The sequence below is a fragment of the Camarhynchus parvulus genome, chromosome 3 (assembly GCF_901933205.1).
Source record: "Camarhynchus parvulus chromosome 3, STF_HiC, whole genome shotgun sequence".
Classification (NCBI taxonomy): Eukaryota; Metazoa; Chordata; class Aves; order Passeriformes; family Thraupidae; genus Camarhynchus; species Camarhynchus parvulus.
The window spans coordinates 92270786-92295642 of NC_044573.1; the positions used below are offsets into that span (position 1 = coordinate 92270786).

At 37.9% G+C, this 24857-nt stretch overlaps 1 protein-coding gene across 1 annotated transcript in view; it reads right to left on the reverse strand.

Annotated features, from left to right (window-relative positions):
- Positions 1–24501, reverse strand: part of MEI4 (meiotic double-stranded break formation protein 4) — a 69764-nt gene extending 45263 nt beyond the window's left edge. Inside the window, exons 1-3 of the mRNA XM_030946299.1 lie at positions 24370–24501; positions 15071–15319; positions 3554–4113 (exon numbers count right to left, since the gene is read on the reverse strand). Coding sequence (XP_030802159.1) covers positions 3554–4113; positions 15071–15319; positions 24370–24406 — 846 coding nt within the window. The 5' untranslated portion in view covers positions 24407–24501. The remainder of the gene's footprint in view (positions 1–3553; positions 4114–15070; positions 15320–24369) is intronic.
- Positions 24502–24857: the final 356 nt, after the last annotated feature.

Here is a 24857-nt window from a genome sequence, read left to right on the forward strand (position 1 = left end):
CCTCCAACTGTTGTATTCTTCTGATATAGGAGAAATGATCCCCTGTTTGAACACATTCTGGACAACAGATACAAACATCAACACAACAGGCACATTGCAGTGCCAGTGAGCGAGTGATGCAACTAAGAGCAGGAAAAATGTACATTTTGCTGTGTCCCTATGGAGGTGGATGACAACAGACATTGCCAAATCCCAAGCAGGTAGATTAAGCACAAAACAATATTCCAGTGCTTCCTTTCTGAAGTTTCTACTCCACTGGGACTGAAATTACATACCATAGCTCCTACCAGAGTTTTCCATGCAAAATGTTTTCCCACATTTTGTCAGGTTGTAGAGTCCATTCAAAAGCCAGAGCCAGTGGCTCTGCCAACTGAATACAATCTCACAGAGTTTTATAGTACACTTTGTTCTGCTTGAAAGCAGGACTTGCAAGGAACCTACATAAATACAACAGTGGTTCTGCTGACATAGCCGAGTGTGTGTCAGTGGAGTGACTCAACACAAATGAACTTACAAACTGCAAGGCAATACGCACCTCTACAAACCTCCAAGGTCTCAGTGCTGAGGACTCAGAAACTGGTTATGAACAAAGCACTTGCACCACAGATCAGTAGTGACTGTCACACACTTTGCTGCATGAAAGTAACAGCTCATCTGTACACAGAATCCTCAAAAACTTTTCTGTGGTAGCTATACAGGGATGCAAAACTCCACAACTGCAAAACTGTGCACCTTCTGCTGTGCTTTGCACCACAGCAGAAGGTGCAAAGTTAGACCTTGCACAGACAGTTGAACCTCTGAAAATTCATGCTTCACCCTGAGCAGCTGTGACTTGAGGCTCCCTTTTTGAGATATTTCCAGAAGGTTTATTCCAAAAGATTGTATGTCCAACAACTCTGTGCATATTTCTGAGCTGCTCTCCAAACATGGAGGGAAAAAGAAAATTTAAAAAAGGAAAATTCAAGAGGCTATTTTTAATTTTTTGCTATAAATAATTTAATATTTTACGTAAAATTACCTTTTATTTTCTGCCACATACCTTAATTGACTGACTTTTTTTTTTTCCTTTTGATACCTATGTCAGTTTGGAGTTTCAGGTCAGACTCTATCCAAGAGTTTAGGCAGCTTTAGGCAGCTGAATCCGGAAAAAATTTCTGAATACACATCTTTGCTGGTTCTTACAGCTTCAATGCTTTATAATTAGAAACATTTCAAACAATAGGACTCCACAGTTACAGAAAGTAATTCTGCTGCTGTTTTTATTCCTTTACATCTAAGGTAGAGATAATGACTCCTTTCCCAGTTCTCAAAGATTATTTAAAGTATTTAACTTGCTCTGAAAAAATCTGAGATTGCTTTTGAAGATGTAATTAATTAAGTGTAATCCACAGCCCCTTCTCTTGGTGAGGTTTTTGAAGGTGTTTCTCACAGACCTTTGTCCTTCTTGCAAGATCCTGACAGTTTTATTGATGAGGATGATAAAGGGAAAGCTGTGTCAAATACTACATTGCTGCATGGCTGTCTATACAAATGCTTTCTGACCATAAGGTTAGATACAACAAAATTCTTAATATTTTTATGCTGGAGGGATTTAAGTATTTTCTGGAACTGAAATTCATACAGTTTGTGACCCTTTCCAGAAGATAGCCTTGTAAGTAATGGTAATTCTTTTTTAAACCTATAATTGTGATATTTCAATCATCACCTGTATAAAGTGTTCCTGGGAGATATCTGGTACACAGCACATGAAGGATTAGTTATACAATTTGCACTACTAATTCTGAATGCTACACATTTATTTCCATTTTCAATTCAGTTTAAAGAAAACCAAACCTCTAATCTGGGAGCATCCAAGATTATCCCTTAGTAATTGGCTTATAGAATTTTTAAACTCTTTGGATGTGTTTGACTGAAGTAATGGCTGCCAGTAGTAATGACTCTTACGTCAATATTTTGGTGGAAGCAAGATACAACACATCTCATAAAAAGCCATCTGTTTTAGTGAAGTTATTCAGAGAAAACATGCCACTTTCAAATTATGTGGACGTACTCCATCTCTCCTGAATGACTCATAAAAATTCTTTACAGGTCTGAAACATCCTTGATCTATCAGAGTATTTTCTCCCATTTAAGATGTGACACCTCTCACTTAGACTTTGCCAGATTCCTCCAAACAACATAAAATCCATCACTGGATAATCTCTGGATTGCTCTTCCACACTACTGACTTCCCATTCAGGAAGAGGATGGGAAATGGTGGAAACAGTGGACATCATCAATTATAAAGAAGTCCTTAATGAAGGACTGTTCAAACTTTTTTTTTGTATCCAGCGATCACACACACACACACCTGTATAACTCCATTCCTGATGTCATACAAATGGAATGTATGGTCATATCCTTTCAAAACACTGACCAGGGACACCTCTAGTTAAAAACTGAGTCTTGCACCATGCTGACACTAAAGTGGGAATGTTTCTGGTACTAGAAACACAAAGCTCTAGTCCTGGAAAGATTTCAATCTGAATGCTTCCTAACCAAAATACAGGTACATCCTTTTCACCCAATGCCCTCTTAATTTGGTGACAATACTTATTTGATGTTCATGTTCTGGGGTAAACACACAATACACAGTGAGTTGGATTCAATTTAAATAAAGACAAATGGGTACATCCATCCATAGGCATATCACATGTCCAGGCTCTCATTTTGAGAGAGGCAACTTTAGAATTTATCCTAGAATAGGGACCTAGTACCCAGAAAACATTCTTTAGGCTCCAAGGATTACAGGGATAAGATAATTTGCTCTTCTGGTAGCATAGTTACCTACATGGGGACATTAAATTGGTACATCTAAGTGTCAAAAAATACAACCATCATGTCTGTTCCAAGATACTCTAAAATCCAGAATAAAAACTTAAAATCCTAAAACAGGCAATGGAATTAACTACCTGTAGGGCATCTTGTGAAGAAAGACCAGGGATATTTCAGTTGAATGAGGAAATTAACATGATGATACATGAATTTTCACACACACATCGATGAATACAAACAAAATGCAATTCAATCCTACTTGTTCTTTGTGATGGGGATATTATTTTTTAACTCTTCGCTCATTTGCTTATATATTTTTAAAACACAAATTTGCAAGTAGCTAGAGAATGATGGATATCTGAAGCAAACTATTTTATTTAGATGCTCAAGAAAGAAGTTCATTACATATGAATGAATATCTACAGTATATCTCCATATAGCAAGAGAAACAATGTGTTTTTCCTGCATATTATCTATAAAGTTCCTTTAAACCGTATTTTTATCAGTTATTTAGAAGCCCTGTAATTGGGAATAGGCTAGAAGTTCTTGTATGCATGAGCAAGAACTTTTTCAAGTGCTTCAGAGCATTTATTATCCATATTGCTGAAAAAAACAATCACAAAAATCTCTGGTGCTCTTCAAAATACAAGACAAACTGGTATTTTAAGAGTGCATAAAACCAGGAGAATATTACAGTATACGGAAGTAGAATATGAAAGAAGGAAAGTTTTAAACTTACCCTATTGACACTCCTATTTCTTAAAATAACTTGAATTAGATTTTTCTTAAATTCTTCTATCTTCCTGAAACACTTCTTCAAAACATGATTCGATAATTTACTATCAGTTATTAAACTGAGCAAAACACAAACCCCTTCACTAAGGAAACTCGGAGCTGGGAATTTAGAACTGTTGTAAAAAAAAGTCAGTCCATCAAGCAACTGAGACACTGAATTCCATATGGTGAAAGAATCATTCTCAAGCTCTGAGAAGTCTGCTTGAAGAATTCCTCCTTCTGACAGTTTTCTTATTTCAAGCAAACGTTGCAAAAAATGCACTGGAGCAGTCAGAGATTGCTCCTTGCTAGTAGGGCAAAGATTGAGGGGGGGAACTCCTTCCAACCAATGTTTAGAAGTGCTGACATTATGCTCAGATTGGTGAAAATCTGAAGCTATGCCTAAAGAATCAAATGTAGAGTCATTACAGACATCACATCCAGAGTCTTCTAGCTGGCTCGAGTAACTTGTAGGGTTTCTAGATTCCTGACCCAGAAGAGTTTCAGCAGAGGTATCCTGTTTTCCTGAAATGCAAACATGAAAATTACATTTGTGCAATGCTTAGATACATGCTTATTGTAAGTGCCATATATACTTTCACTTTTTTGCTTCCATGCAAAATTCATGTAATACATGCGTATGTTGGCTCCCCAAGAACTTCTCATGACTAGAATTTAGCTGTGGAAGAAGATATTTTTAAATGAAAGTAAAAAATTTAGAAGTTAATGTATATTTGTGAACAAGATGTTTTATGCTCATAGTAATATGCACAGTAATTTTGAGTTTAAAACTGTTAGAAATTTTAAGTTTTCCTGTATATAATTTAAGTAGACATAAACCAAACAATTTAAGTGAATATATATACTCCCATTAATTTCCAGGGAAGAAAATGCATGTAAATTTCTGGTCCTCCAAACATTTTCACTGCTTTTATTCTCAAAAACTCTGACTGCTTTTAAAAGGCAGTGAAAGTCTTTTACTAGAACTGCATCAAATAAAATATTCTTCTTTATGTATACTCTCTCTCCCCAGTCATGCAGGAAATTTTAACAGTCGAAGTTGAACAGAACATTAGGTTTGATTTTTTCATTATTTAACAAAGAGGAACATTCAGAATCAAAAGCTTCTTCAGTCATCACCTATCTCATACCATCTCCTTCACAGACAGATAAACTACATTACAAGAGTATACACTACATTCACACCAATAAATTACTTTTTTGTGCTACTGTAGAATCTCTTTCATCCCATTTCACACATTAAATACATTTAAGGCAATGCCTCTCGACATAAATGCAGCTCTAGGCGACAAAAGATACCTGTTCTACATGCTACCTATGCCAAAAGATTACAGTCAAAACAAGACAGAGAAGTGAAGTGTAAGACCAACAGCCATAAACATCTCAGTGCCATGAGGCAAAGCTAGAACCCCATCTGACCAACTCCTGGCTCAGCCCTGCTTCCCCTCTCAGTCTTGGAAAACTTGACTATACTGTTCATTTTCCACAAGGATCCCATGCAGTACCATACTCCTCTTAAATTAATTAAAACAAATTATAGATAGTTTGGCCGCACAGGAAATAGATGTTATATTTTATATCAAGTTAAAAAAAGCATTTTTAACACAGAAAACATCCCTAAGCAGCAACCTACAGTATTCTGTATGTTAATAAAAAACTACTCAAATATTTTAATATAGACTTCATTAAATTCACCAACTCAAAGTAAATTCTGACCATCAAGTCTCTGAAAACATACCAGTATCAATGAAAGTACTGTTATCAAGATCAAAACTGGAAATGTGGTTTATTTATTTATTATTGAGTTTCACGTCTTTAACATTCAGACATATTTGAATTGCACAGTATTGGCACCAAGTGACTCAAAATGAAAGAGCTAACTGTAGGGAAATCAACTGCCATTTCCAGGAGGTAGGAAAAGCTGGACATTTAAGGCCAGCCTAGCATTTTCAACTTGGAAAGCAAGCAAAGAAGCAAAGTACACTTCCCATGTCTGACTAACAAGATCAGGAATCCATCTTTCATGTCTTCTCTCCCTTGGGTTTTGAGCAAAACACATTTCAGAAGAAAAAAAATTGAAAAGTGGTTTTTGGTGCCATTTAAGGAAAACAGGCCCTTCCAGGGAATGCATCTACTGTGAGTTCCACTATGTGATTATTTTGTTCCTGTTCTCAATCCCATGGGACAACATGAAAATTGCTCATGAGGATTTAATGTCAGAAGTCGCAAAGCAAGAACTATGTGCAAAAACCCCATATGTATGTTTTCTGATTCTCTTGTAGAAGTGTAAAAGAAAAAAAAACCAAACAAACACTGAAGAGGTGAAAGAAAGGTGAAGTAATGAGAAGAAAAAGGGAAGAATAGTACAGCAATATCCAGAGAAACCAAACTTAAGATGTTCCCAAATAAAAAAAGTAGGGTATTCAATGAAGCACTCCTTCTACTAGGAGACAATATTGCATTTATGGTTAGGTTCCTAGCCACTGCAATATCAAACTCCTGTTCCACGATGAGCTTCCAGAAAACCCTGTTACAGTAAGTCCCCAATATCAGTGTATTTCCAGCTAAATGAATAATACAAAATGCTTAAAATTGTTAAGCCATTTACATGTTCCAGTCATCTGGGGAGGAGGTGGCAGTTACGTTGTAAAAAAAAGTAACAATGCACCAGGAAATACTCATTAGTTCCCTCTACATGTCTAGAAATAGCTTGTATTTTTTTTTCTTGAAAGAAAGAAGCTAAACTCATTACTTTGTACTTGCCTACTATTCAAATGAGAAAGCAGTCTTGATGTTCACACCATGTGGTTATCAAGTGAAAAAAAAAATAAAATCACAGAAACGGCATTAAGCCTGCTTCAGACTAACAAGAATCTTTGAATACTAATTTCAAGAACATTTGACTATAAGTGTATTGGAACAAGAAATATGAAAATTTAGTGTGCGTGATAAAGTGACCACAAATTTTACAACACTATAAGTAATGAAATATCTGAACAATTTTACAGTCTCCTTAAATTTGTCACATCAAATTCAGGAAATATTTAAGTTCTTAATTCCAATTAAGTACTTTAGTTCCTTACTAAACTAAGCTTCCGAGCCCCAAACAAAGCAAGATGTGGTCCCACAAAGAGCCTTGGGGTGCAAAGGCTGAAGAACTCACATCCCTCTACATATATCCACTACTGCAGAAAAAGTATGGCCTGAAAAAAAGAAGGCACTCAAGGGATGAGCGAGTGACTTACATACTGCAGTGTGTCAGCAGGGTGCGCTGGCACTAGAACTCAGAACTTACATATTCATGTGGGACCACAGAACAGAGGCTTTCATCAGGGCAGTGAGATGCCAACCAGCCCCATGAATAGAGACTAGGGAGCCTTCAGCTAGTCCTAAGGAAGCAGAGCTCTAGACAACACCAAAGTCAATCCCATCTCCCAGATTCATTCTCTCACTACACAGTGGGGAGTAGAAGAAGCAGCAGGTTTAAGATCTGTGTAGTAGGAGCTGGGGTGGAAGATGCTTTCTTAAGACACTCTGCTGGTGGCCGTCTCAGACTGGAGAACATTTGAAAAAGGAAGGCCAAATGCTACAAGTAGTTCTACATTTAAAACCTGGAAGAAGGGTCCTCAACTAATGCAATTGCTGTGAAATGGTAAAATGATCTTCAAGTCTTCTGAAAAACTTAATCTACCTACAGTTTCACCACCAACAGGGACTGCAGAACCGAAAAGCGGCTTGAAGGTGCCAGAGGTGAGAAGCAAAGTGAAGACATGATCTGAATTCTGCAAAGAAAAAATTACTTAAGTTTCAAGTATTAGATGTTTATATTCCCTCATTTCATGAGCAGACACAGAGATTATCACTTGAAAATCAAAACCACTGACATCAGACATGTAAAGTTCTCTTAAAACTCAGTTACAGTTGATACTCTCAGTTCCACTTCTAAAAGAAAAAACAAAAGAGACAACTAAAAATGAGACATTAATAGCATTCTGCTTTCCAAGTAGTTGTTCAGTCAATAACCTCTAAAAGGAAATGAAAACATAAGTGAAATTATGTCCACATCTACATTTTTCAGAGCTCTGTTATTCTTCATTTAATTTTCATTGATCGGTTTGTTTGAAGTGCACTTTCCATGAACAATGAATCAAGTTTATTCTCTTATTTAAAAACCCATACATTTTCTTTGCCTTTCTTTCATGTGTAACTCTGCCCCTATTCTGCTGTTTTCATTACTAACTAAGCTGACTGGTTGAGGAAAAAACAACTCTCCCTTCATCATGAACTCTTATGTGTTTAGCACCTCATTGGAACCAAGCCAAACTTCTATTTTCATTATTCCGTAATAATAATTCCAAAATATTATTATAAGATATTATTAGAATTGTCCAAATAAGAAGTCTTAGAAGCCTTGTATCCCACACTTTGCTTCTGCATCTCCATGGGAGCTTTTTTGTAACTGACTTGGAAAAGAAAGGTCCTTTGTTTGAATGGAAGGTGGTTTTTTATGCTTTTTAATGCTAAAGGTGGATGCTGAGATATTTTATCCCATTTAGGGATAATTTCGCAGAAATTAATATGGGACTGAGTATCTAAAATTCTCAAATTGTTCAATGCCAGGATTTAAGTGCTTCTCTAAAGGTTTAGAAGCATATACTTCAATTTGTTAGGGATTTTGCTCACATAAAGCACCTAAATGTTTAGAATTCAGTAAGAACTGAGAAGGATTTTGAGGATATAAACATTCATTTTTAAGGGATCTCTGGAGATGACAGCAAAAAGCTTCTGTAGTTTGAGTCAAACAAAACAAACTTGCAGTAAAGATATGAAAGGGTAAATAATCAAGTGACAAACATACAGATTTGGGTCAGTTAATGCTCACCAAGCAGCTTTGACAACAAAAGATCTGACAAGCTTTACAATATTGACCACCTCAATGATGTGACTGAAAGGTGAGTTCTAAGCCAGATAGGTGATATTTCAAAATATTAAACGAATTAATGTTACCTCTACCTGGCTGAAGTGGTAGAACTAAGCTGTAAGCATTATGTCTTATTAAAAATGCTCTGCATTATGAAACAAACTGAGCTTTGCTAAGAGACAGGAAATAGCAGCCAATGAAGACTGCAATGATCTGGATGCAGCTTAGTGAGATGAAGGCTAAAATGAGGTGGACTCCTTAAGAAGTCAGCTAAAATGTACCTACCTAAAAATACTGCTTTTCTTGAATACAACATGGTATAAATGCTTGGCTTTTCTGTCTATATATCCAGAAGGACACAGACAAAGATCTGCTTGAGGAACTAGATTGCAGGTTTGAGTTGGGTTAAGGTTGTCCAAAAGGGTTGTGAAATCTCCACTCTCACAGATACTTGGAAAATGTCTGGACATGGTCCTGCACAACTGCATAAATGACCATGCTTGACAAGAGGTTTGGACAAGATGATCTTCAGTAGCCCCTTCCAACCTCCACCATTCTGTGATTCTGTATTTCCAGGAAAAAAAATGATGGATTCTTAGCTTCCCACAGTAGACTTAAAGGCAAAAGGATCCTAATTGCCACTTCTTAACCTGTTTTTACCATATACATTCAGTTTTCCCCAAAACTATCATTCTGTTACCCAGAAGAAAAGAAGATAATCTACACTAAACTATAAATCCCACTTGTTTTTATGAATCTTATTTCCCACAATCACTACACATCTTATAACAAATTAATAAAATAATAACACACCCTTTCTCTTGCTGGAAAAATTGGGTTGGTTTTGCCTCTGAATGGGTTCCTTACACCGAAATCTGGAAAGAAAAGAATATTTCTTGGGTCCTTTTGCCCCAATTATGTGCTTAGAACAGCTGTAGCAATGCCATCAGACAAGACAGGCAGCACGTGCTTTCAAAGGGAGAAAGTTTCCACAACCAAAACAGACCTGTTATCCATGGGAGGAGCAGTACTCCGAGATTTCAATGAATCATTACGCTCCAGCTGGTGCTTTTTACAGATTGCAAATTAACTTATTTAATTATCCTGAAAAGGCCTCAGCTTTCATGAAGTTCCCCATTGTGTCAATACAATTATGGAGAACAGATTTATCTCATCATCATATTCCAAGAGCCATATTCCTATAAATCTGTGCTAAACACAATTTAACTTCATTTTTGCCATCTCACAGATCTGCTTTCATTTCTTTGTTCTCCTCATAAAAACATAAAATACTTCTTAGGTTGTGAGACATTCCTTGCCATGCTGCCTACTTGCATTATTACCACTGGCAGATGCATGGGAGTACACCAGGACACTTAAGATGTCAAATTACATTTCTGAAGTACTGTTTGTGCGACACCCCTAAGCCTTAGAGAAAAAATGTTGAGATGGCACACTGGGCTGCCCTTATGGATCTGAATGAAGAGAAAGACACCTATTTTTATCTGGGGGGATGGGGAAGCAAGAAATAGGGAGGTAGAATGTCTTTATGCAGAAACATCAGATCCCTAAGCACCTCAAAAAATAATCAGAACTGTTTTCCATGGCAACATCAAATTAAGAGTTGAGTGCTGCCCAGTGGAGAATACTCTGACATTAGAAAAAGGAAGATAGAAAAAGCAAGAAGTAAAAGATACCCCTCAGAGGCTGACAGCTCCTCTGCAATTGCTGTGCTTTTGTACTCTTTCCAAATACCAGCAGAGGAAAGTGATGACAGGACACAGCAATCTGTAACAGCAGCACATTTAAACACGCCAACACGAAAAAATAGCTTTTCCTTAAACATACCATGATAACTTGGAAATTCTAGTCTGTAGTCCTCGACCTTAGTACCATGTCATAGGAACTAAAATTGTTGCTAAGTGCTATTTACAACATATGTGAACATTTCACACTATTTCATCTATCTTCTGGGGAGGGAAATAATTTCCCCTAATAGACTAATGTGTTTGTATCATTACTATTCAGTCAGATGCGGACTGCTGTTAACCCCACTAACAAGGCAGACTCCTTTAGGAGGCTGCAGGTAACATACCCACTGAGGTCACATTTTGGTCTGACCTTTCTGAATTCATCTGATTGGTTTCTCTTTGAAAATGAGCTTAAAAAATATATTATCGATTATGTTCTCTCACCACTCCTTTTAACGTAAGGAGGCAGAGAAAACATCACAAGCTATATTACTTAAGTCATGATGGAGAGCTTTGCCCTTTCAAAAGTTTGAAATCCAGTTATTCAGAAAATATTTGAACTGGCCATCATTTTTCCTGACATCATTAAAGCAGGATGTACCTGATCCTGTCTTTGCTTACCAGGGAAATCCTGGGGTGTAACGTGAGCACCCAGAGTTTCTGCCTCTCTTGAGCAAGAAATTCCCAAGCCATTACTTACAGGGAAGTGGAAAGGGAAGAGAAGGCTGAATTCTGTGGCCCAAAGTAAGGCGGCCGGTAAACTGTAGCTATGTAATGCTTATAATCAGTTTTACTTCAGTTGTTGAACTGGCTAGTTCCAGTTCTATAAAGCTCCAGGTGAGAAGAAATGAGACTGAAGTGTCTTCATTCATACTAACGTACAAAGGAAGCTGTTCCCTTTTTCCACATGTACAACTAAATGCCTCAAGAAACACATCAAGTTAAGGAGTGAAGCAGGAGATAAAAAATTCTTGTTTTCTCTGGGTATTATTCCCAAAAGAGATACAAGTTGCTTCTTTGACACAGAATATGATTTAGAGGACAGTATCCTGAAAGGTGAAACAGCCCCACGATACAGTTAAAAATCAGACATTCAGGGTAATCACACTGTGACTCAGAGGTCAGCATTTCCCTAAATACACAGACACACTGTAGTAGGGTGGCTGGCTTGTGCGCTACTGTGGAGGCTAAAAACGGGAGGGAACTCCAGGGCATGGCAGAACACGTTCCACTGTAAATGACCTATAAAAGGAAGAGTAACCTAATTCTAAAAAGCTACAGGGTGGAGAGAATCTGGTTTTAATTTTAATTAGAGGAGCAAGAAGTTCAGTAAATTTCTACCCACTGCATTAGAAGGGATTAACTTGAACCAAGCTTGAAGGTGAAGCTAAGGAAGAGGGAACACATACTTGAGACAAGTTTTGTTAAACATAAACCCTGGATAATCGACTTGGAACCTTCAAGAGTATCAGCTGGAATCAACCAAGGTAATAAACATCTATCCTCTAAACTGTCATTCCTAAAATACATGCTTGGCAAAAAAAGGGTAGGATACCGCATTTATGGCTTCTTGGGCTGGAGTAACAGCTGCAGGCTTTTCAGAGCTCTTTAACACAACCTGCCAAGAAACAATATGATCATTGATTTTATGAACTGATAAGAGTGAAGGAATTTGTCTTAGAGGACAGGTGCTTCAATCCACGAAACTATCAATTCATCAATGCTTTGTAAGAACCTTTATCTTTTCTTGTTGCTCCAAAGCAAAGTGACAACAGAATGCTCAAATACTTTAAATGCTTGTTCTTGAAATTACATCAAGAAGTTTCTGTCCTCCTTTCTGTGAAATTTTAATCTAAATCAAAGAAAGGCATGAAACTTCGATTTAACATGAGATTTGGCTTTTTTTTCTACCCATGGACTTAGCTGTCAGGACAATACTGTCAAGGTGAAAAATAACAAATTATTGTGAAAATATTTGCTTCTCCTTCTCCACGTATGATTGACATACAGCCAAAAGCACCACCAAGGAAGAGAGTCTTGTATTCAGAAAGCTAACTGAACAGTAAGTCAAATAAGGACCTTTCAGACACAGCACAGTCAGTGAATACTCAACACTTTCATAAAAAACACATTAATCTGTAAGAACTCATACAACCAAGTAGTTTACCTGCAGCAAAGCACACTTCTCCCCCTAAGTTAGGAACCCACAACTTTTTTAGTGTCTCTGAGGACAAAGAACTCTTCAGGTGGAAAGAAATTTAGGCATAATTTCTTTTAGAAATGGATTCTCTGTTCTTTATCCTTCATGTATTAGCAAATCTGTACTGTGTTCAACTGTATGTGAAGGGGGAAAACAGCTCACAAATTTCTCACAGCAGGGAAATAAAACTCCATGGACAGTTTCTAATCATTCCTGAAGTCTCTGAAAGACCTACTGCTATTATTACAAACAGCAGGTGGGAGAGGAAAGCTCTCGCATCTGGGATGCAAAGCAGAGAATATACAGCTGCAAAGTGAACCTTGTCTGAAGGACTCAAACTCTTCAGCTCTCAAGAGGTACCAGCAGGAACAAATACAGTCTTATCCTTACTGCATGAGATTTTCTGGTGGTGGATTTTGTGAAACCCAACTATTCCTGTATCTGAAGTCATTAATCAAAACAGAAGAAAGCCATAGAAAGGCTGGGGGTTTGAAATATTTTTATGAGGCTGCATTATTTTAAGCAGAACATCAACTCCAGAAATGAGGCTAGAGAAATGAGTGGAAGAGGAAAAGGATCCATATCTGCAGGTTACTTGGTGCTAAGAGCAGTCCTAGTAATCATCCTCAGCACTAAAGAGCATACTTCTGGTGTGATATTAGGTGGTAAACCTGGGAAACCATAAAGACGGCTTGATGGGTCTATAGTTGTTTCACTTGAAAGGATGAAACACCACTTATTACCACTTTTTCTGCTTACTTTGATTTAGCCTCCTTGTGACTTTGTATCTCAGCAGTAGCTACCCTTTAGCTTCTATTCACCACAGGCTTGAAAAATCTCAAAACTGGCACACAACACACAAGAAAGGTGTTTTTTTTAATCTTGGGGCAGAAGATGTCAGTGGTGTAGCAGCCCCTATTTCAGGTAGGCCTTGTTTCTACAACCATCTTCCCATACATGTCAACCACAGATGCTCTACTACTAACAGACATCATCAACTTGCTATCCCAAGGAGGGCATAGATTACACCAACAGATATTCCACCAGGTACCAGTAACAATCTTTCTTTACTCAAAAGGAAGACTGAGCATTTGTCTCCAGTGGAACTATAATCATGAATGCACACTCAGCAGAAAGAGTGCAAGTGTATGACATCTAAAATTAGAAAAGATTATCACATTTTAAGTCTGTGAACAAACTTCAGTGTCACTAGGGTAATGAAAATTAATATCCTTTGCAAGAGGTGTTATCTGCCAGGGACAGTTTTCTCTGCCTATCTCAAAATTCAAATTTAGAGTTTAGAGAATCTTTCAAACATTAGACTTAGAACACAGAAGTTGCAAATGAATTGATCTTGTTCACTATGTTTCGCTAATTGGTAGTATTTTCTGTGTTCTGCTTAATCTAAAATTAGAATAGCCTCTCCAGACATTAGATGTTTATAAATTTCTCCCAACAATATGCAGCCAGTTCTTCAAAATATAAGACACCTGTTGGAAACTGAATCTTAAAAATTACTTTTAGTCTTAAATGTTATGTTTGCAATAGGTTGCAGAAAATAGACACACAGACAATAAAAAAGTAAGAACAGTCATTAAATCACTTCTTTGTAGAGAAAGGTCTATTATACTAATTAAATACATAAACCATTAGAGCTTCTAGCGGAAGTCTAATGATCTCTCCATCAGTCAACATTACAAATTAGAACTCTTTAGGCATGGCAATAAGATGCTACTGTTTCAGTACAAAAGCAGTATGGTAAAGCCTCATCAAGTTTTCCACCAGGGAACCTTTTAAAAATCTCAAGTCATAAAGCAATTAGCTATACATCTTGATTTTAGAGATGCCCTCAGCAGTGAACTTTCTCTCTCCTTCAGCCCAGAGCGTTTTGACCTCATCTCCCAGGAAAGTATCTTCCCAGAGCCTGCAGAAATCCTCCACTGCCTGATTTCCAAGCTCACAAAGTGCCACCGATATCTTGAACTGAGCATGACTTACTACACATCAAAAGGCAGAGAAACAGTGCTGTTTGCGACCATCCTTTTTTTTTTTTACTCTTCTTTGACTAAAAGCTTTCCTGAATCCAATAATCTCAGACTCACAATATTTTATCATATGCCATAAAAAACATTTACTGTATTCACAGTCTCAATACACTTCCAGAAACAACAGACATACAGTCCCTTGGTCTGCCCTACGCTCCTGTTACACACAATCTGTAGGGTGGTTAAAAAATATGCAATATGTCTTTAAGACATGTTCTAAATGTAAATACAAACTAGTTATTACAAACTAGTGTTTCCAAAGTTATAGAGTAACATTGTGTATTGACAATTTTTGTCTGCAATTATTTTGTATAATACACATTGATTCTGAAGGTTAAATATATAAATTCTGCATGAGCATCAAATTTTCAAGCACAATCCCTAGAAATAAATTAAGTGTTCCACTACCTCAAAACTTTGGGAAAAATAAAAAACTGTACACTGAAGACTCTCACATCTAGGTACGAGAAATGGTACAGGCAAGATGAAAGCTGTTTGGTTCCTTGCTATTGCAACACAGCCAGAAATTATTCGAGGAACTTACTATTTTCCAAGCAGAATCTTGGAGAGATCCTGTTCAAAAGAAGTTCCTGTCGTAATCGAAGAACTTCAGCTTCCAGCACTTCCACTTTCCATTTCCATCCAAAATCTTGTTCGGATACAGTTCTGGCAAGGTACTCTGTGTATTCTTTGGAACTCTTCCCTGGTGGTTTTGAGTGGATAATTGCAAAAGCCAACGCTAGTTTTGATATTTTCAAATACGAAATCTGATTTTCTCTTCTGCCTTTGATTTCTATTGCATTAGAAAAACAGAAAACAGAAAGGTTACTTCACTATGACTCCATTAAGGAAATGACACAAAATATTTTCTTGGTTTTGAAGGCTGTTCAACAGTGAGGCCAATTCGTTAATTTCTAGTGCATTCCTAAATCATCAAGAACAGAAATACAAGCATCTGTGCACAATGTGAGAACAGAACATACATGAGCTGCAGTCAGCTATAAAAATAAAATTCAGCCAGTGTCTGAGAATAACTGTGGAAATAGTAAGCACTTCAAATAGGCTTATCCTAGCATAATTTTAATGCAAATGTTATCTCCACTAAAGCAAGGATGAAGAAAGTAAAAATACTAACCCCAAAAAACCCACCCTGATACTCCCTCCCCCTGAAAAGAATTCTGACATGACAGAAGAACCCGTGACAGAATTCACTTGGGGTTATTTATACTTAAATAAAATACATGTAATTTCTTGAAAGTGTACCAGAAGGCCTCAGTGCTCAACACATAAAACTTTGAGCTTGTGTCTGGTTTTGGACACCTGGTATTGGTGCCATTGTAGTTTTAAGTCTATATTAAGCCTCAAGCCTGCAGAAGGCTAAGCAGACAGCATCAAAGGGATGCAAGTGGCTAGTAAGGTAAGTGAAGAAGTCAGTTTTATAAGCTTTGTTACAAACAGTGAGAATGGGGCAAAAGGCATTAAAAGAGTCAGAAAAATAAAATATTTAAATGGATTATTACATCATGTGCAACAGCACAGGCCCTAGAAGCAGAGAAGGAAAAAATTAAATTACAACCAACTAATATCAACCAGCCTATCTAATTAGCAAAGTTACTTTTTTTTTCCTAATTCCACACGATTTTTGTTCAGTTGTTTGATGTATTCTTTTCCTCAAAAAATATCACTCCCAAAATAATAATTTAAGAAAAAAAAATCACTTTCTACACTTTTGCCCTGACCTTGACATCTGCAATTTTTTCACAATGCTGTTTTTTTCTTGTTATCCATCAAAGCTGCAGGTTAAGCACTAACGAGTTGTGTTGAACAGCTCTGAAATAGTCACAGTAAAGGTTTGAAAAAGGTATTTTAGGTCATCCTTTCACCAGATCATCTGCTATCGCTAAGCTGATTTCTTCCTCTGGTTGTACTTGACTTTAGATAGTAAGTAATAAATCATCCCATATTCATTTATCCATCAGGGACACTTACAGAAGGTACTGTTTTTTATGTATTTCTTTCACCTTTCAAATACTTCCGAAATGCACAAACAATCCCTGTGCACTCCTTGCACTCTGTCCATTCAGACACAGCAGCCAGTTAACACTTTACATAGTACAGAGCACAAAGGACAAGAGTGCAAACATTCCTCGGGATCGATTTCCCTATTGCTATATTTTAAGCTACTCTTCTCCACTTGAAATACTCCATTTCTGTCATGTGTCAGGGCAAAATCACCTAATCTAAGCCACCGATGCATTCGTAAACTAATTAAATAGTAAGCATTTAGAAACTGAACCATACTATATATATCCCTTACTTAAAGCAGTTATACATTAAATGGTACTTTTGCAAAATTTCTGATAAAGAAAATCCTTTTCATACAACTTTTCAATTCGTATCTAGAATTTCAGTGAAAAGCAGAAGTTGATTCTCTCAAACTCAAAGGATTAGCACCTCTGGGACCAGCGAACTAGTGTAAGACTCTTGCTTGCCCTATACATGCAAGGAAATGTTTACAAATACAAAAGCATGCAAGTAATTGAACTGCCTTCAAAGCTGTGAATAAAATGAAATATGTGGAACTACAGTGAAAGAAGATTAAATAGTAACAGTAAGGTAGCTAAAATATTTGGCTTTGAATCTGAAAGGTGCTTCCCAGATTATCTGATCAAAGGAAATTTCACCCAGATGTTACTCAAATGGGGTCTGTCAAGCTCCATTCTTACAAAGTCCCTGCGCAGAGCAGAATGATAAATTAGGGCAGGCAGAAAAATGTCTTACACTGCCCATTTAACATTTTGGTACCTCCAAAGAACACTCTGCCAAAGCTTTCTGATTCATCTTCCTTTTAAGGACAAACAAATATTTACTTTGTTTCATAACATGCTTTGCCAATGTAAGTTTTTTCCTTTAAATTACATTCACAGAAGTTGTAAAATGACCAACATTCCAGTATGGGCTGGGAAGTGGTATTTGTGCAAGCATTTCATGAATGCTCAGGTGCCTTTTATCACCAGAGTCACCGCCAATACATTATTTATTGCATTCTATTTCTCCTTACAGGACATACTATTACAAAGAAAATACAAAGAAAATACAAAGTTTGCTGTCTAACTACTGACATATTACCACTATGCTACCACTATGAAATGCTACTTTGGTAGCATATTTTGACCACCCATTACCAAAATAAAAAGAGTCACTTTTTCATGTTATCTGGAAAGTGACTACCGTGTTTCAAGCATAACAAGAAGTGCACAAGGTAATGGTACAATGGAGATAAGTAAAAGGATCTTTCAACTGCAATATTCCAAAATGCTATTTTCTAAAGTAGATATATCCCTAGTAAGTTAGGGACATAATATCATAAACCATTACCTAATTTTGCTCTGAGATTCTTAAATAGCATTCCACCTTAACACTTAAGACATACATTTAATTAATGAACTAATTTGGAGTTTGAGGGAGGCCTTTTTCTCTTTAACATTTTATATGGAGTCACTTCTACAGTAGGAATGCCTTACACTGAATGAGTTTAGGGAGATATTCTTAATTTGGAGGAAAAAAGACACTACTTTTCTGGAAAAATTACTTGTAAAGATGTTGTTAGAAAAAAACCCCACCAGCAGGACAGATCACAGAACACAGCTGGTTCTTCTTAGGAACAAGTCATAGCATAGTTTTTGGAGAAGTCATTCTGCTGGATCACAAAATCTCTAGTTTAAAAGCAGATAATTAATGACAAATAGCAATATTACTGGATGTATTTCGAGAAAGAATGGATTTCTTGAAGGTTTTATGGAGAATAAAGAGCTCTTTCCCTTGCTTCCTGTTACTGACACTATCACCATGTCTCTTTATTTCTTTTCTTCTTAGGAAAAGAGAAGTTTATGTATCAAAAAGCAGAAGTTCTAAGAGCTGATTGAGGTTTTTCACCATTCCCCTAAAGGGACAACTGCTCTCTCAGAAACTACTATGTAAGTCTTCTAGAAAAAACACACCGGATGACACTATTAGAAATATGGTGATGCGGGCCAACTGTGCATTAGCAAAAATTGCACAGCAATCTGTTGCTCTCAGGAAGTGCCGAACCACCAAATATATTCCACTGAAAGCATATTGGCAGCTACGGAGTTTTATCAATAATGTTTTTGCTCCTATCAGCACAGAAATTACACCACTGGTTAGGCAGAAAAAAGTTTTAGAACCAGACCAAAGAGTTTCCTTGACTGAGAATGGTACCCAACCAAGAGCAGAAAGAAGTGCCCTGTCTAATTCCAGGTGCTAATGCCAAAATATGTCAGACATAAAGAGAAAGAGAAAGGTTCAAGAATTATCCAAAGCTCCATTCCTGTGATTACTCAGTGTTAAGGAGAGAACAACAGATACCATCTGGTGACAGGTTCCCTCTGCAAACCCCTTAATCTACAAACTGATACTGGAAGACCACTCAGAGGAAATGATGGATTAACAACGCCGTTGAACAGGGCTAAGTCTACAGATTTCCAACACAAGAATGACATTCCATGCTTCCAGCTCTCAGGCAGAGAGAGGGAACTGAGAACCCACAGACCTGCTGAGATCCTAGCCATAGAAGGCTGCTGAGCAATTATTCACCTGCTGAAATAATTACAAAAGAAGTGATGAACTGTCTCACACAGCTCTGTGTAACACAACCAAGGGGAACTGACATGTGGTGCAAGATCCATTGAAGACCTCTGATATAAGCAGGAAACAGGATAACAGGAAGAACCAGGATAAATCTGATTCCTAAGCACTACCCTAATCCACCAATCTGCCAGCGCAGTTTTGCAGGTGCATTTGATGCAACAGCTCATATGGAGAGATTGAAATGTTAAGGGTTAATGATTCAAAGAATTGGCCATTTGCAGAAGAAGGTGAATCCTCAGCTGTAGAGGTTTTAAGAAGTCTTTCAGGGATGTTTATGTAAAGGAGTTGAACTTTTATCATATAATTTATTTTTCTGCATGGCACATAGGTCAGTTCTCACTGACCTTGTAAATGGGTAAGTCACAGAGAAATGGGGGGAAGCTGGCTGAGTTATGCTATGATTTAAAAGTATAGGGTACCTCAAACCAAACCCCAAACCTAAATTCACTCGGAATAATTCAACACTGGAGTAATACTCAGTAATGTCAAAGTATTATAGACCTTAGGTGTGATTTCCAAATTTGGCCAAGAAATTCATGGCTAATAATGGAGGAAACTGCTGCAAATGTCATAGCCAAAACCTCACTGATTACGTCAGGACATTCATTTGTTATTCAGACCACTATCACATAAATTTTAAAAATAATTTCAAAAATTCATAGCATAAGATACAAAATAGACTATAATTCATATAACTTCCTGGCCATTCCAGGGCTCGGTTTTCTCCACATGTGAAATTTTTATTTAAAAATAAGAAGATTTGTCAGGACAGAAACAAATTGCCGTTCACCCCCACTACACAGCTAAGAATCATCAGACAGCCCTAAAAATAAAGAAAAATGCTTTTCCTTCTCAATTTAAGAGTATGTTCTGTCCTTAAAGGTACAAATATTCAAAGAAAAACTGTTTTGTTGCCATGACTTTACTTCAACTAGTCTGTCAATTACACAGTGCAAATAAAGGTGAAAAAATTACCCATATCTTTGTAACCTCATCTGCTTTATATAATAGAAACCAAGATATTGACTCATTATGATGGAGCACAAAATACTGCAATTGCTGTAGCGGAACTGGGCTGAGCTCAGAGACATACAGCCACAACATTAAGCAACAATAAAATAAACTTGATTAAATTGGTATGCCTAACACAATGACATTGGTGTATATTATAAACAATGATAATGGGACAGCTACACAATCAAGATGAACTGAAGTATACCTCCAATTACACAGCTTTTATTGTAAAAATGTGTATTAAACCAAGGCTACTCCACGGTGTCATCTTTAAACAACCTATGCTCAAATATACAAAGATATGTAATGTGGACATAGTGAGGGAAGAACTTGCTTTTCCTACAGCAAGCCTAACAATAGCTCCAGCATATTTTTTTCAAATGAACTCAAAATGGTAAAAGAATACTGAAAATAATAAATATTTAAAATACTTTATGTCAAAAGCACAAGGAAACTTAGATGTAGCATGATTTATTTCTTCAAACTCTTAACTTTCAAATAATTTTAGCTTCTAAAATCAAATCTTACAAATTCACCAAATCCAAGTAACATGAATGAGTTGAAAAAAACATTTTAGAACTTACTAACGTTCCCCAATTATAACCATTTCAGAGAATTTAAGAACATAAGCAAACATAATCCCTCAGGATTTCAGTAATGTTTCTGATGTAGGATTTATCTCTTCTTAACTACAGAAACCTACAGTTTAGGTGGCCATAACTGAGCTAGCTGTCTGGACTTCTTTTATTATCAATAGGCAGAAACAGAGATTTCTAATGTTAAAAATAAGCCAAGTCATTTGTACATTTTGCGGTAAAGTCATGACCCAGAAACATTTGTTTCCCCCCACGGACTACAAAGAATGTTAAGATGACTACATCAGATGCACACATGTGTACTGTGGACAGCCAGTTGCACTGAGATGAGCTGGTGCACCACAGGCAGCTAAAGCTGAGACCTTCAAAGACCTATTTAAGGTACCTAACTAACAGAATAAATTTCGCAAGGCTGAGAGCATCACCTCTTAAAAGAAGTCTGTAATTCCAGGTCTTTTTTATACCTCTGGGGGGAACAATTTCTAGAAAAAAACCCAGAAGTCACGGGAAAAGGTTTGTGAGAATAACCTTGCGAACATATTACAATGCACAAAATAGCAGACAAGTGCAAATTAAAGCCATGAGAAAGTATGTTTGGAATTACATGAGCATAAAAAATCAGTTTGGCTCCTCCAAGCTTCTTGGCCTCACTCTTCAACAAGATCATTTGGAAATAGTAATTTAAGCCTGAGTTTTATGGTAGTTTAAAATTGTGCACATATTCCCTCTACAAGCTGAGACTTCTTCCTTTTGCACTCCTTTTTCTCCTCCAACAGGAGAAAAAAATTTTTATGTGTCACTCACAACAATATATAGTGAATCTGGCACACAGTACCACTACCATCTTTCTCTTTACTATTCTGACTACTAAAGACACAAATATGTTTCCAGAATAGGGAATTTATTCTATAAAACCTGCTGTTCAGAAATTAAAGTATAACTCAGTGGTGTAAATTTATCTATTCTTATGTCAGCATAGATTTCTTCTGCTACCAAAACAGAACTGTGCTCACTTCATCAGCTGGGTGTAAATCCATTTGGTTTGGGAACTGAGGATGTACTTTTCATTATAGCTTTATGAGATGAAATTTATGAAACCATGAAGTTCAGACCCTTATTCTTTTACAAAGTTTCATAAATGCTAATTATAATTACATAAAGAGTAAATTTACAGTTGGCATTAGGGACTGTGGAAAACAACCCCAGCCTTTATGTACTGCCAAGTTCCAACAAGAAAGCAGCCTTTATCTCCCCAGTTTTACCTACTGCAATGACTGTATTAGCTTTTGAATACAGAATTTCAAAGCAGAGTTCAAAAAAAGCCAATAATCAAGAGTTTGGAGTTTTATACGAAGACTAGTTTGCATATCTCCTCTTCCCATGTTAAAATATAGTGACTAAAATATCACCATAATTTCCTTTTCAGTTTCACACTTCCAGCATTAACCTCAACAGTTCAGTTTCCACAAGTTTTTAAATCTACAAGATCAGTATCTTTCAGTGATAGTGATTCATTCAGGTAACCTTCCAGAATGCACCCACTGTATTTTAAAAACCTTGGTTTTGGGTTTCTTACAGAAATTTCATATAGGCAGAAAGAAAGATGAGACTGTTCAGAGGAAAGGAAATGTTTGTAATAGAGGACAAGGAAAAGAGGAAATACTGCTAGGAATCCAGTAGTTTAAAAAGCATACAGCATACAATAAATAATGAATCCTTACATATACTATAGACACTAATGTAACTATAACAACATTTAAATATGTAGTGACTAAATATTAATTTATGAAGCACTGGAGGTTGTAAAGACAGCAAACCACTGAAGAGACTTGCCAAGGATTCACAGACAAGTCCATAGACAAGTACTTTTTTACACAGTAATTTGGTTCAATTACTAGTTTATTCAAATTAAGACAACATCTAAGCCCTGAAGATGATCAGAAGGCTGGAGCACCTCTCCTCTGAATGCAGGTTGAGAGAGCGGGGGTTGCTTAGCCTGGAGAAAAGAATGCTCCAGGGTGCCTTTCAGCACCTAAAGCGTATTACAAGAAAGCTTGAGAGGGACTTTTTCAAGGACAAGGCAAGAGGGAATGAGTTTAAACTGAAAGAGGGCAGATTTAGATTAGATATTAGGAAGAAATTCTTTACTCTGAGGGCAGTGAGACGTTGGAACAGCTTGCCTGGAGAAGCTGTCGATGCAGCTTGGTTTTAGCTGGGACATTTTCTTCTTAGTAGCTGGTAGAAAGCTGTGGGTTTTAGATTTAGTATGAGAATTATGTCAATAACATCCTGATGTTTTGGCTGATGCTATGTAGGGTTTATCCTAAATCAAGGGCTTTATAAAATGTCTCATGCTTTGCTACTGAGAAGCTGCACTGAAAGCTGGGAGGTGAGCAAGGCCAGGACAGGTGACCCAAACTGGCCAAAGGAATATTGGGATCTCTGCTCAGAAATGGGCTGGGCATTGGTTATCAGGAGGTGAGCAACCATGTTCATCACTTGTTTCTCTTGAGTTCTTTTAAAATCTCTTCCTTTCCTTTTGACAATTCTTCTTATTAATCATGCTATTAGCATACTTAGCATCACAATTATAATATTTTATTTCAATTATTAGATTATTATTATTATCTCAACCCATTTAGATTTACCTTTTCTTTATGATTATTCCTGCTGGGGTGGGGGGACTGAACAAAAGGCTGTGTGGTACTTAGCTGCCAGCTGGGGTTAAAATCCATCCCTGGAAGAGTTTAAGACCAGGATGGATGGGATTTTGAGCAACCTGGTCTAGTGGAAGGTGTCCCTACCCATGGCAGGAGGGTTGGAACTAGATGATCTCTAAGGACCTCTAACTCCAGGCCATTTTGTAATGATACAAAATTAATAATTACTTTTTTCCATCAGTCAATGAGAAAAAATGTAAGTGACTAAGCCCTGTGATTTCTGGATTCCTAATGTCACAGTGATCAGAAACTATCATTTCAATTCACTGACATTGGAAATAATCAGGTAAAAATATTGGTAACTGATAATTCTTTGATACTCTATTATATCTGCATATTCACACAACCTTTTTTTCTTTGATTTAACAGGAGCACTAACAACATTAATTGAATCCCAGCATCCATCCAATGAAAATTCACAATAGCGTTTTTCCTTGTGACTCGGGTGAAATGAACAGCAGAAAATTTCAGATTTGTAACCAATAGAGGCAAGTAATTAATAGCTGATTCTTTATTATTAATAACCAAAACAGTGCAACTTTCACGAGAAGGCTCCCATTTCCTCCCAAATAAACTCAACCACTCCTCAGGAAACCACTCTGATCACCTGAGGCTGCCCACATAAGGCCTCCCGCACGGAGACGAGGCAGGTGTCCCAGGGAAACCAGGTGGTTGTTCCAGGGGAACCAGGAGAACCAGGCGGCTGTCCGAGGCAGCCTTTGCCCATAAGAGATGTCCCCAAAGGCCAGGGACACCGCGGGCTGGGGACATCTCCCGGAGCCCTCTCGGAGCCTCCCTCAGAGCCTCCCCGGAAGCCCCGATGGTCCCGAGCTCGCACCCACCTGCAGCAGCGCCGCGGGGGCCGAGCCCCAGCTCCATGGCCCGGGGCCGGACCGCCGCCTCTCCGGCCCTGCTGCGGTCAGGCACAGCCCCGGCCCCGGGGCCCAGGGCTGGCAGCTCCTCGCTGCGGGCCCTTCGCTCCAACTCGCGTTTATCTGGACCGAAGGCGGCTGTTCACTGCGGGAGCCGGCAGAGCCCGCGGACGCGCGGGCCTCGCTTCCCGCTGCGGGGGCTGGGATGGGAGGGAAGCGCGAAGGCCGGCTGGCTGCAATGGCCGCCTCAGTCGGGAAGGTGCAGGAAGGGGGAAGCCGTGGAACCCCGCAGGACACATCTGAAGGCCCCTGGTCCTTCCACCAGGGAAGGACGGGAGCGGAGCTGTGGGCAGGTTTTTAGGGAGTGTGGCCTGCCTGTCCGGCCCTGGAGTCCGGCTGCACGCTGGGCCTGCTCAGGGTCCGGGTGGCAGAGCTCACCATCACCTGGGTCACCGAAA